At 40.5% G+C, this 16,804-nt stretch overlaps 1 protein-coding gene across 4 annotated transcripts in view; it reads left to right on the top strand.

Moving 5' to 3' along the window:
* Positions 1 to 16,804, top strand: part of Aebp2 (AE binding protein 2) — a 51,107-nt gene that overhangs the window by 11,422 nt on the left and 22,881 nt on the right. For all 4 annotated transcript variants that reach the window (XM_059258738.1, XM_059258740.1, XM_059258739.1 and 1 more), the window contains exons 2-3: positions 881 to 1,088; positions 14,613 to 14,720. In XM_059258738.1, the coding sequence (XP_059114721.1) occupies positions 881 to 1,088; positions 14,613 to 14,720 (316 nt within the window). The remainder of the gene's footprint in view (positions 1 to 880; positions 1,089 to 14,612; positions 14,721 to 16,804) is intronic.

A 16,804-nucleotide genomic window follows, 5' to 3' on the forward strand; every position in this document is an offset into this window, starting at 1 on the left:
GCAGTTCATGGAAGTGAACCTGACGGCACCCTTAAAAATGTCAGCAATGGGTACTGGTATTGGTAGAAATCCAGGCTGAGCTGGTGGGCTGGGCCACACAGCTCTTCCCCCTGCTCCATTTCCAGCTTCTGTCAGTGGGTGAATGGAGCCTCAATTCCCTCCTTTTGGTCAGGTTTGGCTAGTGCCTTGCATGCCTCCTGATCAGGAGGGTCCATCTGGGAGTGTGTCTGCCTCCTAGGTCTTAAGGCCTTGAGGACTCAGGATGTGGGAGGTTCAGGGGATGCTGAAGGCCTTCTCTCCTGACTGCAGCTTAGTTCAGGAGTTTCAGTAAGTGCAGTTTTTAAAATTCCATTTTCTTAGTTTGCTCAAGGACCAGAGAAGATTTATTTAGGTTTTGATAACTTCAGTTCTCGTTCTCTCTCTCTCTCTCTCTCTCTCTCTCTCTCTCTCTCTCTCTGCGCGCGCATGCGTGTGCAGGGTTTTGACTTGTAGGGTCTAGCTTATGCTAAGAAATGTTCTCCCATTACTTATGCGTCCAGACCCTGTTGACTCCTTTAAGATTTATTCACAGTGGATCTCATTCTCACTCTCCCAAAGCTGTCCTCAAATTCTTGCAGTCCTGCTTCAGCCTCCCAAGTGCTAGGATTGTGGTTAGTACCCATGGCACCTAGCTTTGTATTTGATTTTGAGGCCATGTTGTGTTTTTACCTTGTACTTCATTGCCAGCTAGTTTCAAAGCAATGCAGTTGAATGGAGAAATTTGTTTGGTCAGTATACATTATTTGTATAGATCAGAATATCGTATGTAATTCAGTATTTGTAAGATCATACTTAACGTTGGTAAATTTCTAGGAGTAACAGCCTTTTTCTTCTCTTGTAGCATAAGCAGTACTCTAATGGACGTAGACAGCACAATTTCCAGTGGGCGTTCAACTCCAGCAATGATGAATGGACAAGGGAGCACTACTTCTTCAAGCAAACACATTGCCTATAATTGTTGTTGGGACCAGTGCCAGGCGTGCTTCAACTCTAGCCCAGACCTGGCAGACCACATCCGTTCCATACACGTAGATGGTCAGCGTGGAGGGGTTGGTTTTACCATTTTTTTTCATTCTGTTTTGGTTGTATTCATTTATAATTAATTGCTAGTAGAATTTTATTTTTCTCTTCATGAAAGGAATTGGGAATTCCCCCTCATTTTCTATTCTCTTCCTGTCTGCTTGCTAGGATTATATGAAAGTAGGATATATAATTTTTTGGGTTTCAGTTTGCTCCTAGATAATATTTTGAAGAAATGAGCCCTTTAAAGCTGTAGTTCTTAGAAATATAAATTGACACAGTGAGTTCCCAGGTTCTGGCACTGAAGGGGAAAGCATCTGGGAATGGGCAGCATCCCTGTGACTCTTGGTCGAAGCCTCAGTTACCATGACGGACTTGGCCAGCCTCAGAGATGATGCCAGGGTTGGTACATGTGGCTCCTGTAATGCAAAGGGAGCTCATCATCTATGATCAATGACTGGACATCTTTTCTAGGGTCAGAAGTTCATGTAAGAAGATGTTCTGATTGGTCAGTGTTAACCTATATACCCTTGCAGAGTTGGCTTAGTAAAAGGCTCACTTTGGAGCCTTGCCTGGAGCTCATTTAATTTTGTCGTCTAATATCTTGTGATGTAATATCTAGAGCCAACCAAGTTAGGTCAGTCAAAGTACATCAACTATTGTTTTGTTTTCATGTAGGGTCTTACTCTGTAGCCCAGGATAGCCTTCCTGAGTAATTATTTATTCTTAACTGTATCTAGTTGACCATAGTTAGTACATTTTTCAGAAACTAATATTACCTTGTAAATACAGATAATACTAGGCCATGCCTTCACTGTTTTTGTTTGTTTGAGACAGGGTTTCATTCATTGTGTATCTCTGGCTGGCCTAGAGCCTGCTAATATCTTCAGGTAATCTGGTTAAAATTGCCGAAGATAGTTTAAGCGAGTTAAACTTTCTGGAGTCAGATTGCTACTTAAAATACTGGATGCAGTATGTAGCTGTGAGAGAATGCTTGGGTAGGATGCAGGAGACTGACCCTGTGTTGAATCACAGGGACTAGAATAGGCAACTGTGGAAGTGTTTTTTTATCATTTTGATCAGTGGGGTTGCCTTTCAACTTTCCTTTAAAGCTGGGCACAGTGGCACACATCTTTAATCCCAGCATTTGGGAGACAGGCAGACTGATTTCTGAGTTTGAGGCCTGCCTGGTCTACATAATGTGTTCTGAGACAGCCAGAACTACACATAGTGATACCCTATCAAAAACAAAACAAAACAACAACAACAAACCCCACCAATCAAAATATCTTTAAGAAATAATTGTCTTTAAAATGATGCAATATGTCAGCAGTCTTTTCTTATACCTGAGGAATAATTGGATGTCTTAAGTTTCGTATGTCTGAGTAGCCAGTCAATCAAGTAGCATACTTCCACTTGGTCTACTGGTGAACTCTGTTCACCTTACGTCTTTCACTGGAGTGAAATCCAGTCCCCCATCCAGTAAAGCAGATACTAGTATCTTACCATATTTTAACCATATTGGTTTCCTGTTACAGATATGCCCTTTTTAAGACACAAGTCTCACTGTGTAGCCCAGGCTCTCCTTAATTTACAATCCTGCCTTAACTTTATGCTCAAATTGCAGTTGGGTACCACCATACTGCCTTTTGTGAGCTTGTGCCTGATGCTACTTACATTCTACTGTGGCATAAGCTTTTTTGGCACTTGACTTAGCTACTATATATAGGATTAGGATCAATGTTTACATAGAGATCACTTGGCATTTCGTAGTAGGTTTGAGAGAATTGAATCTTGGATCCTATGAATTAAATTGGCACACATCCTATGTGAATATTCTCAGCTATTTAAAGGCATGTAGAAAAAAATGAAGTTAGACTAAGTTTCCTTTTTATGGAACAAAGTTGAAGTTTATCATTAAAAAGTTCTGTGTGCTGGTGAAATGGCTCAGGGGTGAAGGGGCTTGCTCAACAAAGTTGTCCTGTGTCGTCCTCATGAGTGTTGTGTCTCAGAAGCCCACATACCACACAATAATAATTTAAACAGGGCTGGAGAGATGGCTCAGTGGTTAAGAACACTGACTGCTCTTGTGAAGGACCTGGGTTTAGTTCCCAGCACTACATGGTGGCCCACAGCCATGCATAATGCCTTCTTCTGACCTCTGAGGGTACCAGGCATGCACATGGTGCACATACATATATGAAGGTAAAACATTAATGCACATAAGATAAAAGTAAATAAAATCTAAAAAATAAACAATAGTTTCGTGTGTGTGTGTGTGTGTGTGTGTGTGTGTGTGTGTGTGTGTGTATTTTTCTTTGAGACAGGCTTTCTCTGTGTGGCCTTTCCTAGAACTCACTCTGTAGCCTAGGCTGGCCTCGAACTCACAGTGATCTGCCTGTCTCTGCCTCCCAAGTACTGGGACTAAAGGCGTGCGCCACCACCGCCTGGCTAATAATAATAATTTAAAGAGTTTTGGGACTGGAGAGTTGGCTTAGTGTGTAAGAGTGTTTGTTGCTTTTCCAGTGGACCTAGGTTTGATCCCCAAGACACATATAGTGTTCATACCCATCAATAACTCCACTTTCAGAGGATCCAGCACCCTCTTCTGACTACAGGAACTGGATGTGCAAGTGGTACACAGACATATGCATAGAGAAAACACTTACACACGTAAAATAAACCTAAAAAACAGCAGTTTTAGTATAGACTTAAACACATGCAGTAAAGAAGAGAAGTAGTGACCAATCATGAGCCTAACTACCTGTGTACAAATCCAAAGATTTTGGGCAAAGGTAGAAGGGCTGACTCTGCAAAATTATCTTCATGCTTGTCAAACACACACACACACACACACACACACACAGAGGGAGAGCAAGAGCGGGAGAGAGGGAGGGAATAAAAGTTAAAGCAGGCTGGGCGGTGGTGGCACACGCCTTTAGTCCCAGCACTCGGGAGGCAGAGCCAGGCGGATCTCTTTGAGTTCGAGGCTAGCCTGGGCTACCAAGTGAGTTCCAGGAAAGGCGCAAAGCTACACAGAGAAACCCTGTCTCAAAAAACCAAAAAAAAAAAAAAAAAAAAGTTAAAGCAGGAACAGAGGTAGAGTTCCTTAAAGAAACAGTACATACTACTTGGGTGTGGACTTCCAATAAGGAGGGGAAGGGAAAAAGGAATATAGATATAGATATGGGAGAAGGCTTGAGGTTTTTTTTTTTTTTAATATTTATTTATCGTGTATACAGAGTTGCCTACAGGCCAGAAGAGGGCACCTGATCTCATTATAGATGGTTGTGAGCCACCATGTGGTTACTGGGAATGGAACTCAGGACCTCTGGAAGAACAGCCAGTTCTCTTAACCTGAGCCATCTCTCCAGCCCCAAGGCCTGAGTTTCTTAACAGTAGCCATATATATAAATTTTAGTGACTCAAGATATTTCATTTTTATTTATTTATTATTATTATTAGTTTGTTTGTTTTGAGACAGGATTTCTCCTTGGCTGTCCTGGAACTTTCTGTGAGATCAGGGTGGCCTTAAACTCAAAGAGATCCACCTGCTTCTGCCTCCTGAATGCTAAGATTAAAGATGTACACCACCACTGCCTGGCTTTTTTTTTTTTTTTTTTTTTTTTTTTTAAGATTTATTTTATATATGTGTGAGTGTTTGGCCTGAAAGTATGTATGTGTACCATGTGTTGAGAACAGAATTCAGGTCTTCTGCAGGAGCCAAAAAACACTCTTACCTCTTGAGCCATCTCTGTAGCTCTCTCATTAGATGGAACTTTCTAAATTATGTTCACTTGATATATCATTTGATGGCAGTTGTTGGTACAGGTGTCTTAATGGTATTACAGAGCTTGTCATGAAACCTTGGAATTTCTATAATCTAAGTAAAATGAACCTGACTCGGTATATTACTTTATTGTAGATAAGACTATTAAACAGTCAATCCATGTGAGTCTATTTAATGGGTAACAATTTATTATTAAGATACAAATTGAGGAAATACACTCACAAGTACAGATTGGAGTAGAGAGTTGAAGTCATCTTCTGATCTGACCAGGAGTAAATCCACATCGCAGGCAGTAGCAAGAAGAAGGCATGTGACCCTTCTCCCTTCCCTTGTTAAGAGGTAACCATACCAACAGCAGGAAGCACTGCCTCCTTTGGCCATGTAGTCCAAGGTCATGGGTGGAGCAAATACCACTACATTTCCCCTTTCTGTCTAAATAAGAAGGTTCTAAACTTAATGCAGATTGTATACAATAACAATAATTGTCAAGTATTGTCCAGGAAAAACAAAGGGTAATGTTATAAACAAAAGTGGAACTACAACCAACAAGAATAACATCAAACAAGAAAGACATGCTAAATGTCCAGAACATGGATAAATGGCAAATTATGGAGATTATTCCAATAGCTGTCCTGTCTTTGAAGATTCTAAGTCTATTACTAATATGTTCTAGCTAAGATAAGAGAAGATTGTAACCATAACTATCTAGTCTTCAACTCCATCAAAAACCTGAGAAGCAAAATAATGATACCTGAGAAAACGGAAAATGCAAGCAGCAATTTCCGAAATTCTTGCGAGGATAGAGACAGCTGGCAGCTTGGACAGTCACCTAAAAGTTACTCAACACCGTTGGGGCATCTAATTTGGCTACAGGATATCTGACAGACCATTTTCAGAAGCAGGAATTTTGAAAGACCGTCTTACCCTGCCTTGGCAAGGTTTAGTAGTCGCTTTTCCTTGTGTCCTGCTTGTCCTGAAATGACAGTGTTCATACTGTCAGCAGTTGAGGCAAGGGCAGTTCTTTGCCCAGCAGGCCATTTTGTGCCAAGAAGACAACAAACTTCCAAATGGAAATGTCTTCGATGCCTGTCTTCCTCTTTGAAGTAAATTGGTGCTGCCAGGAGCAGACGTGTCTCATTGTCCAGAAAGTCTTAAGTTTTAAAAACATTTTAAATGCCGTATTCTGTAAGTCTTTGAAGTGTCTGAAGATTACCTACCTAATTGAAATATACCTTTATATACCTAAAAAACTTAACTAACATGACTAGGTTTGATTATCCTAGATGACTATTAATCTGTATTTCTTAATTATATATTAACAATTTTTTTTAAAGATTTATTTATTTATTATGTATACAGTGTTCTGCCTGCATGAATCCCTACAGGCCCAACGAGGGAACCAGATCGCATTACAAATGGTTTTCAGCCACCATGTGGTTGCTGGGGATTGAACTCAGGACCTTTGGAAGAACAGCCAGTGCTCTTAACCTCTGAGCCATCTCTCCAGCCCTATATATTACAATTTTAAATGAGCTATATAGATATAATAGTAGAAATATACATACATTATAACAAAGTTAAATTTGTAATAAACTGAAATCTATAGAAATGTGAAACATTTTAAACAAGTTGTTGCTCTTTAAAAGTAGATTCAATAATCTACCCTTTCATCCTATCATATCTATAATATCCCCTTTTCTTCTTTAGAAAGAGATTGTGTTTATAATCAACCCCCTTTAAATAAAAAAGCATTTATAAACAATATTTTGGGAATTTGGGTGTAACTTCTCATGCTACTTCCTACTGATTTGGGGCGCTGACAATCTTGTGGGGATCCTGAGAAAATGAAGAATTATAGTTAAATCTTGGATGTAGTAGTCTGTGAGGCTTTATCAACCTTTCAGGGGGTCTTGGTTGATCAAACCATATTAGCCTGGAAGCAATCCACAGGTTCTCATCTTCTGTGGAAACAAAAGCAGAACCTCTTTTCCAAAGCAACATATCCTTAGACACAAATTTTGAAGTCATGATACCTTTACAATATACATATTGGTTTAACTCAGCAGCCTTTACAATCAGATGTCTCTCTCCAGTTAAAAATCCCAAAGACAAGGGGTTGGGGATTTAGCTCAGCAGTAGAGCGCTTGCTTAAGGCCTTGGGTTCGGTCTTCAATTCTGGAGGGAAAAATATTAAAAAAAGAAAACAACAAAAATCCCAAAGACAACACAATCCAGACTGTGTAATTTCCATCTTTATGTGGCTTATTATATTTTTTATAAGACTTTATTTTTATGACTATCTATATCCTTTCTCTTTCTCTCAAGCCTACATACTTTTTCACACACAGTGTAAACTGTTCAGAGTTTTATTCTATCTGAATCTGTTTTATTGTGAATCTATAATCCTTCTCTGACCAGGAGAGATTTTAAACTGTTAAGCTAACTGTTAAGCTGCTTGGTGACTTTGGCTGTTGACCTCCCCCACCCCCCACCCCAAACTTCCCAACATGGTGGAGGTATGTTTACTACCAGCTCTGGGATCCATGCTCACGGCTGAGTCTGGGAAGCAGTGGGTTTATGCCTCCACCCAGCATCGTGTAGCCCCAACACTTTTTTTTTGTACTAGCAAAAGTTAAATCCACCATACAGTATGCTGCATGGCTTGGAAACACCTTCGTGTACCGTGGCAAGAATCAGCCATACTGTAGGTAAAGCCCACACACTGTGAACCCACCACCATACTATAGCTCAAGCCCGCATGCCATGGTGCCTCTGTATCACGGCTTGCCTAAGAGAACCAACTAGGAAGCTTCTCTTGGCTCCATTTTAGAACCCTTTTTAAAAGCTTTCTCAAGTTTTGGATGATAATTCTTGTCCATTACATTGGATGCCACTTACGATCAATCCATGTGAATCTATTAAATGGGTAACAGAATTTATTAAGATATAAATTGAAGAAATACACTCACGAATACAGAATGGAGTAGACAGCTGAAGTAGTCCTCGGATCTGACCAGGAGGGAATCCCAGGAAGGGGCAGGGAGAAAAAGGCATGTGACCCTTCTCCCTTCCCTTGTAAGAGGTCACCTACAATGGCAGGAAGAACAGCCTCCTTTGGGCCCTATAGCCCAAAGTCATGAGCAGAGCAAATACCACTACATAAAATCTTCCTAATGCTACAACTCTAATACAGTTCCTCATATTGTGGTGACCCCCAACCATATGTATGTAAATAGCTAATATTCAGTCCCCAACCTACAGATTGGGAACCAGTGCTACCATGGTTTTTACAATGTAGAATCCTTGTCCAGAATGTGAAAGGCACTAGGTTTAATCCTCAACACCATCCTACCCCACCCCACCCTTTGTCCTGTTGCCAAAAAAAGGAGTGATCCTGTTTTGACCAAAAAAGATGTACTGATCTTTGAGGAATTGTTAGCTGCTATGCCAAATGAAAGGATTAAAGAAATGTAGAAATGTACATCATGGTTTTGCATACCAGTCATTGGTGTATAAGCCTTTATTTATTTGTTTGTTTGTTTGTTTGTTTTTTAAGACAGGGTTTCTCTGTGTAGCTTTGGAGCCTGTCCTGGAACTCACTCTGTAGCCCAGGCTGGCCTCGAACTCACAGAGATCTGCCTGCCTCTGTGGGATTAAAGGCGTGCGCCACCACCACCCGGCAGACATTTTTTTTTTTAAAGATTTATTTATTATGTATATATACAATGTTCTGCTTTGCATGTATTTCTGCAGGCCAGAAGAGGGAGCCAGATCTCATTACAGATGGTTGTGAGCCACCATGCGGGTGCTGGGAATTGAACTCAGGACCTCTGGAAGAACAGCCAGTGTTCTTAACATCTGAGCTATCGCTCCAGCCCATAAGCTTTTTTTTTCCTTTAAAAATGGGGTTTTACTATGTTTTGTGCTCTCTGAGAATGTTCTGTGACTATCCTTCAGAGAGAGAGAGAGAGAGAGAGAAAGAGAGAGAGAGAGCGAGAGAGCGAGCGAGCGAGAGAGCGAGAGCGTACGCTGTACATCTCCTTGGCCCCTCACAAATGTCGTGATCTGGCACCATGAAGCCCAGGCTGGTCTCAAACTCTTTGCAGTTATTCTTCCTCAGCCTGTTTAGTTCTGGAATCAAGTCTTGGTCTGGTTGAGTTTTTGTCTTGAAGAATGAATACTTGTTGGTTGAAATAATATGTTTTGCAATGACCTTTTTAAGGGTAACATAAACCATTTTAACTATTTAATTTTATGTATGTGTTTTGTCTTCATGTAAGTCTGTGAATCACATGTGTGCAGTGTCCCATGGATACTAGAAGAAGGCATCTATCCCCTGAGACTCTGGGGGGTTACAGATGATTGTGAGCCACCAAGTGGGTGCTAGGAATTGAGCCCAGGTACTCTGGAAGAGCCCTCAGTGTTCTTTGGTTGTTGATTGATTGGTTGGTTTTGTTTTGTTTTGTTTTCTTTTGAAACAGAAATTCTCTGTGTAGCCCTGGCTGTCCTGGAACTCACTCTGTAGACCAGGCTGGCCTCCCGAATGCTGGGATTAAAGGCATGAGCCATAACTGCCGTTTCCCAGTGTTCTGGGGAGCCACGTCTCCAGCCTCAGGAAACTTATTTAACTGTTTTAAAGTGTTTAATTCAGTGGCACCCTGTAAATTTTACACCATTGTGTAGTTTTCATTATCTGTCTCTATGGCTTTTCCATTATCTCAAGATGCAATCTGGACCCCTTGAGATCACCCCCTTATCAGTGGATAGCTGTTTTGGTGACCACTTTCTGTATCAAAGTTGTCTACATATCTTCTACAAGGACTTCTGTTTTCTCCCAGTGCTGGAACTAGAACCTAGGTCTTTGTGCATGCTTGACAAGAAACTTGACACTGAGCCTATAGCCTCATAAGAGTACACGGGGAATATCTGACTTTGATTGCCTAATGATGTTTTTAGATTTCTTGTTTCTTTAAATATTAAAATGCCATCATGAAACAGAAAAAGATGAGTTTTATTGGAGCAGTAAGTTAGCAGGATCTAAATACTAAATTATCACCTGTTCTTTTTTTTCTCTTCCTCTGTAATCCTTACCCTGGGAGAAGTAAGAGCCCATGGATAGTGTAGAGACATCTCCACCTCTACCAGCTTCAAGTTGTCTGTATTGTCATGTCCATGTGAGATTTAATTTTAGTTGGCTGTTGAACAGTAGCTTTTCCTTACGTTTTCTTTTTAAAAAATGTTTTTAAGCCGGGCATTGGTGATGCATACTTTTGATCCCAGCATGTGGGAGGCAGAGGAGGTGGATCTCTGAGTTTGAGGCCGGCCTGTGAGTTCCAGAACAGTCAGAGCTGTTACACAGAGAAACCCTGTCTCCCAAACAAAACCCCCCAAAATTAAAGATTTATTTTATTTGTATGGATATTTTGCTTATGTATCTGTGTATATTTTTTGCATGCCTATGATGGCTGTTACCCCCTTGTGGATGCTGGGAACTAAAAACAGGTCCTCTGCAAGAGTAGCAAGTATTCTTAACTGCTGAGCCATCTTTCCAACCCCCTTAAAATGATTATTTTTATGTGTTTTGCTGTTGCACTCTGTGCATGCCTGGTGCCTGCAGAGACTGGAGATATAGACAGCCGTGAGCTGCCATTTGAGTGCTGGGAATTGAACTCTGTCTTCTGGAAGAGTTCTTAACCAGTGCTCTTAACTGCTGAGCCATCTGTTTAGCACCCGTCCTGACCTTTTCATATGCAAGTGTGGTTGAGCATATGAGAGATTAAATTACTTAAACAATAAATTATGAGTATACTTTAGAGAGTTATGAGGCAACCTGAGTGTTATATAATCCTAGCACTCAGGCTGAGGTAGGGATATATAGGCTGCCCTGGACTATTAGTATCAAAGAATAACCACAATGATTAAAAAAACTAAACAAAACAAAACATGAGTGTTCTGTATAATTAAAAAAAGCGGTAAAACTTTTGTATTACATATAATAAAATTACATATAACAAAAATAAATTTATGTACAGACATAAAGTGTCTGTACTTTGGATTCTCTATAGTGGCATGGGTGTTTTTTGAGATAGTGGCCTTGAACTTTTTGGTTAATCATGCTGTCCTTGACTTTGTGTCACTTTCTTCCCTTCTTGTCTCCTGAATTCTGAGAATATAGGCATGTATAGTTGGTTACTATATTTGTTTTGTCCAGTATTCCCTAATAATACATAAGCTTTTCCATATCACATGAGACTGGACTGTGAATTTATTAAAATAGCTAAACCTTAATTGATTTATAGGTTGAATATGGTGAGGCTAACCTTTAATCCCAGCACTGGGGAGGCAGTGAGAGTTGGATCTTTGTGAATGTGAGGTCAGCCTTGTCTGCATAGCAAGTTCCAGCCAAGGCTACATAGTGAGACCCTGCTTCAGAACAACAACCACAGAAAAATAAAATCATTTTATACTAGAAGTGTTTCTAAAAATCAAGTATAAAAATGTTTTTCAAGGTCAGAAATAGTGGCATTTGCCTGCTCGGGAGGCTGAGACAGGATGATGCCTAGTTAGGTTCTAAGGTTACATGTGAGATCTTACCTCAAAACCAAATAACTGGGGCTGGAGAGGGGTCTCAGTGATTGAGAGCACAGGCTGCTCTTCCGGAGGACTCAGGTTCTGGTCCTAGCACTTAACTTGGCGGCTAGCGTCTGTCTGTAAAACTCCAGGTTCAAGGGCATACAGTGCTCATTTCTGCCCTCCAAAGGCAGTATATAGATGTGGTGCACAGACAGATTCAGGCGAAATACATAAACGTTTAAAAAAGAGTATTAAAAAAAATAACAAAGCAAACCATAGCCACGTGTGAACAGCTACAATTGTGTATCCAAAGTCTTAGGTTCTGCCTTGTCCTTTTCTTTTGTGTCTCATTCTTCTCCCTCTTCCCCTCTCCTGATTCCTTGTTTTGAGACAGGGTCCCTCTAAAAGCCCTACATTTCCTTTAATTAAGAGTAGTCACTGCCGGGCGGTGGTGGCGCTCGCCTTTAATCCCAGCACTTGGGAGGCAGAGCCAGGCGGATCTCTGTGAGTTCCAGGCCAGCCTGGGCTACCAAGTGAGTTCCAGGAAAAGGCGCAAAGCTACACAGAGAAACCCTGTTTTGGGGAAGGAAAAAAAAAAAGTCACTTGAGATTTTAGATTAATAGAGCAGATCTGTAAAAATCTTGCCACATGAGAACTTGACTTAGGAGGATCATGGAGGTCAGCCTGGCTACATTGAGGATACTTATCTCAAACAACCAAGCCATCCAAGCAATTTTTTTATTTTTTATTTTTTTGGTTTTTCGAGACAGGGTTTCCCTGTGTAGGTAGCTTTGTACCTTTCCTGGATCTCGCTCTTAGACCAGGCCAGCCTCGAACTCACAAAGATCGGCCTGCCTCTGCCTCCCAGGTGCTGGGATTAAAGGTGTATGCCACCACCGCCCGGCTCTATCCAAACAATTTTGAGATAGGGTTTCAGTATGTAGACCAGGCTGGCCTTAAATTCACAGATCTACCTGCTTCTGCCTCTTCAGTGATGGGTTTAAAGGCATGTCACTCACTATATACCCAGTAGATTTATTTTCTTTAAGTAACCTTTTAAATATCTGTTTAAATATGTTTATATGAAATTTATCCACTGTTTATTGTGTGTGTGTGTACAGGCGGGGGAGTGTAGAGATCAGATAGCAGTTTGCCAGAATTGGCTTTTCCACTATGTGTGTCTGGGATTGAACTCGGGTTTTCAGGCTTGGCAGCAAGTGCCTTTACCTACTGAGCCACCTCACCAATCGAAAAGTAATCTTGGAAACATTTTTGTGGTGGGTGTATTGAATGGGAGTCCTCTGTGATTTATTTCTTGAACTTTGATTGTAGCCCAAGCAGGCTTTGTACTCATCTTCCTGCTTCATCTTGCTGAACAGCTGCAATTACAGGTCTGCTCTGCCAGGCCGGTTTAATAGCTTTTAAAACTTGGACTATGAAACATAGGGTGAATATAGGATGAATATGCAAGGACCAGAATCAGTGAGGAGGAAGAGGAAGTGTTTTTAAAATGCAGTGTCTGCCTAACTGACATTATGTGCATTACCATTGGCTAGGTCATTTAGATGGTCAACAGTGATGCTGCCTTGTTAGAATAAGTTCTGTTTTGAGATCAGATCTTATGTAGCCCAGGCTGGCCTCAGATTTGCTCTGTAGCCAAGGATGACTTTGAATTTCAAATCCCCTTGCTTCTATTTCTCAGTTGCTGAGATTACAGGCATGGGTCATTATGCCTAGTTTCTCCAGGTTTTGTGAATGTTAGGCAAGTACTCTACCAACTGCTGGGTCACACAGCAGTCCCAGACCTTGCAATATCTGCTAAGGAGCTGGAGTTAGGCTTGTGTCACTAGGTCCAGCTTGCATTAGAATTGGCACTCAACTCCATCTGAGAAAACCAAAAGCCAGAGTGGATCACAGAGTCCATTTTGACTTCTGTTATTAGTTCATAGACAGAGATGCTTGCTGCACACTGGATGTTAAATTCATGCTGATTCCCAAGAAGGATAGAAGAAAATGTCACATTCCCTGAAGCCACCAAGTAGATGCTGTGAATTTAAGGCCGGTCTCAGTGAGAGTGCCAGTGTTCTTGGATACTGAACTGTCTTTCCAGCCTGTGTTTTATGTTTTTGTTTATTTTCTTGGTGCTCCCTGGGATTCAGCCCTAGGCTTTGTGCATTATCTCTGCAGAGCTGCATTCTCAGCCCTTAATGGATTTTCTTCAGTCTGCATATATTTTTGGTGTGTTCTATATGTATGGCTCTGTAGTACGGAGTGATTATGTATGTAATTGTTCTTAGGAAGAAGATTCTCAAAAGTAGCTTTGTTTTTGTTTTGAGGCAAGGTGTGCCAGTTCTTTCAGGGGAAGACTGCAGTGTGTGGGACAGTTGCCAGTGTTTGGAATACTCAGAAATTGCACTGAGTAAGGGAAGAGTAGGCTGCTAGTGCTGGACATTTCCAGACTTAGTCAGATTTGGTTTCCTGAGGCTGAGAATGTACTTCTTACAGTGATAGATCAGTCTTCATCCCTTAACTCTTGTATTCGCTTCAGAAGAAAGATAGCTGAAAATATTCTCAATGGGAAGAACAGTCTAAGAATACAGAATGTTAATAAAAATAAGCATGTGAGAACAGGAATCCATGAGTAGAAACACTTGATAACAAAATTTTTATTTCTTATAAAAGTTGAACACCTTTAATCCCAGCACTTGGGAGACAGAGCCAGACGAATCTCTGTAAGTTTAAGGCTAGCCTGGTCTACAGAGTGAGATCCAGGACAGGCACCAAAAGCTACACAGAGAAACCTTGTCTTGAAAAACAAAACAAAACAAAAAACAACCCAGAAAGTTGAATGTGACTTATGTAAAGTGTAATTTTTGACTTGTTCTTTTGATGTTAAAAGCTTATCTACTAGTTAATGTCTATTGACCATTTTCATATTTTCCTAGTATTGAGAAGTAGCAAATTCTTTATATCTTCATCTTGAGGAGTCTGTTAGTTTCTTACTGAGGGAAAAGGACCTAGCATTGAGAGTAGGGCAGAACTACTCCCTATTGGGAAACTAGAGTTGAATTGTTATTGAGTGCATAGTCAGTGGCTTTTTATCAGTTGAAGATTTTCATGATATTTGAAATTATGAGTGACCGGAGTCTTTACTGAGATAAATGATGACCCTTGTTCTCCTTTTAACAGGTGTTTGTTTGCTTGTGGAAAGGTTGTAAGGTGTATAACACCCCGTCAACCAGTCAGAGTTGGTTACAGCGGCACATGCTGACACACAGTGGAGACAAACCTTTTAAGGTATGTGTGAGCGAGCCTTATAAGGCCACACTGGGAACTCATCTCCCTTCTTTTTATATAGGTAAGGGCTCACTGTAATCTTAGTTCTTGTGATCCTGGAATTCCTAATGTAGGCCAAGCTGGCTTTGACGTTGGCAACCCTGCTGCCTTGGCCTCCAGTTTTTGGGATTACAGGCTGAGCCACCATGCCTGGCTGATCTGTATAATGAGCATGTTTTGACCCTTCTAAACATTTCTTTTCAGTGCTGAGGTACAAACACAGGGTTCTGCAAGCATTTTCCCACAGACTTGTCCCCAGTGTGTTCTAAAGAATGAAAAAGATCCCTTTGTTTTAACATTTTTATTGATGCTTAGATACCAAAAGTAGCTGGAGATAAAGGTAATAAAATTCAGTTTGAAGAACAGCAAATTCACTGTTAGGTGAGGATCCTTTAAAACAGCAAATGCGGTAGAGGTGCAAGCCTTTTTTTTTTTTTTTTTTTTTTTTTTGGTTTTTCCAGACAGGGTTTCTCTGTGTAGCTTGCAAGCCTTTTTTAATTCCAGCACTTGGGAGGCAAAGCCAGGTGGATCTCTGAGTTCAAGGCCAACCTGGTCTACAGAGTGAGATCCAGGACAGGCACCAAAACTACACAGAGAAACCCTGTCTCGAAAAAACAAACAAACAAACAAACCCCTACTATAAAACAGCAAATGCCAGATAATGTTAAGCCATGTATATAGCCAATTCCACCTTGTGGTCTGACTGTTGTCTCTTGTCTCTCTGTCAGAGGCATAAGCCTTATTAGCAAGGTAATACTAATATGGAATAAAGAAACTATAGAATATAAATGGATTTTTTAAAATTCAGTTTTGAGATTGAAAGTCATTGTCAAAAAGATGTGTTCTAGGAAATCTTTTTATTTTTCTCTTGGGACAGGGTTTCATTATAGCCCTAGCTGTCCTTGAACTCATTCTGTAGACCAGGCTGGCCTCTTAACTCACAGATATCCTCCTGTCTCTGCCTGGGATTAAAGGTATGCACCACTACCACCTGGCATGTTCTGGGATATCTTTAAAGAGTTAAGTTTCTAGAAGAATTCTTTTGACTTTTGAAATATAACAAAATACTTTGTTTTCTAATTATGGCATGCATATGTCACAGAATTTAAAGGATCACTATTAAGAAGTTCAATAATTGTTAAAACCATAATGAAAGTGAGTATCATGCAAGAAATTTCCTTTGAGTTTTGTCAAAGAATGTAGTCATTCTTGAGTTATTTTAAAAAGAGAAACATGAATAAGTTGAAGGTATTAGAAACATTCAGAGACAGAGGCACATGTCTACAGGCCTGGGGAATTGGGAAGAAGAAGCAGAAGTATTGTGTGTGAAACTAGGAATTTGAAGCTGGTCTGGGCAACATGGTGAGGACCCCTCCTCCTGTCCTGGCTGTGTTATCTTTAGGAATCTTGTTCCACTCTGCTGATTCTGTACTGTCTTCTTCCTGCATATATAATTACTAGTATTGTTTCATTAATGTCTCAAAAATTCAGCTTTTTTAATTTTTTTTTTTTTTTTTTTTTAAATGGAAGAACAGGTAAATGCGATTCCTTCCCTCCTCCTCCTTTACTTCTTGTGAGTGGGTCTTGCTGTATAGTCCATTGACCTGAAACTCGCAATATAGTCCAGGCTACTCTCAAAACTCCTGCCTCAGCCTCAGTGTCAATAACAGACATGTACTCCATGCCTTGCCCTTACAGAAAATTGAGTATGAACTATATATATATATATTTTTTTTTTTGGTTTTCGAGACAGGGTTTCTCTGTGTAGCTTTGTGCCTTTCCTGGAACTCACTTGGTAGCCCAGGCTGGCCTCGAACTCACAGAGATCCGCCTGGCTCTGCCTCCCGAGTGCTGGGATTAAAGGCGTGCGCCACCACCGCCCGGCCTATATTATGTTTTTCTTCTGAGCTGTTTTAAATACAGTGTTCTAATTTGTGCTGTAACAAATTATCCTATTAATATCCTATATTAAGTTAATGTATGTCTCTTTTGATTGGGAAATGTTTACTTATTTATTAATAGCATATATATTTTTTAATGGTCTT

Source organism: Peromyscus eremicus, chromosome 3, assembly GCF_949786415.1.
Source record: "Peromyscus eremicus chromosome 3, PerEre_H2_v1, whole genome shotgun sequence".
In the NCBI taxonomy this organism is placed as follows: Eukaryota; Metazoa; Chordata; class Mammalia; order Rodentia; family Cricetidae; genus Peromyscus; species Peromyscus eremicus.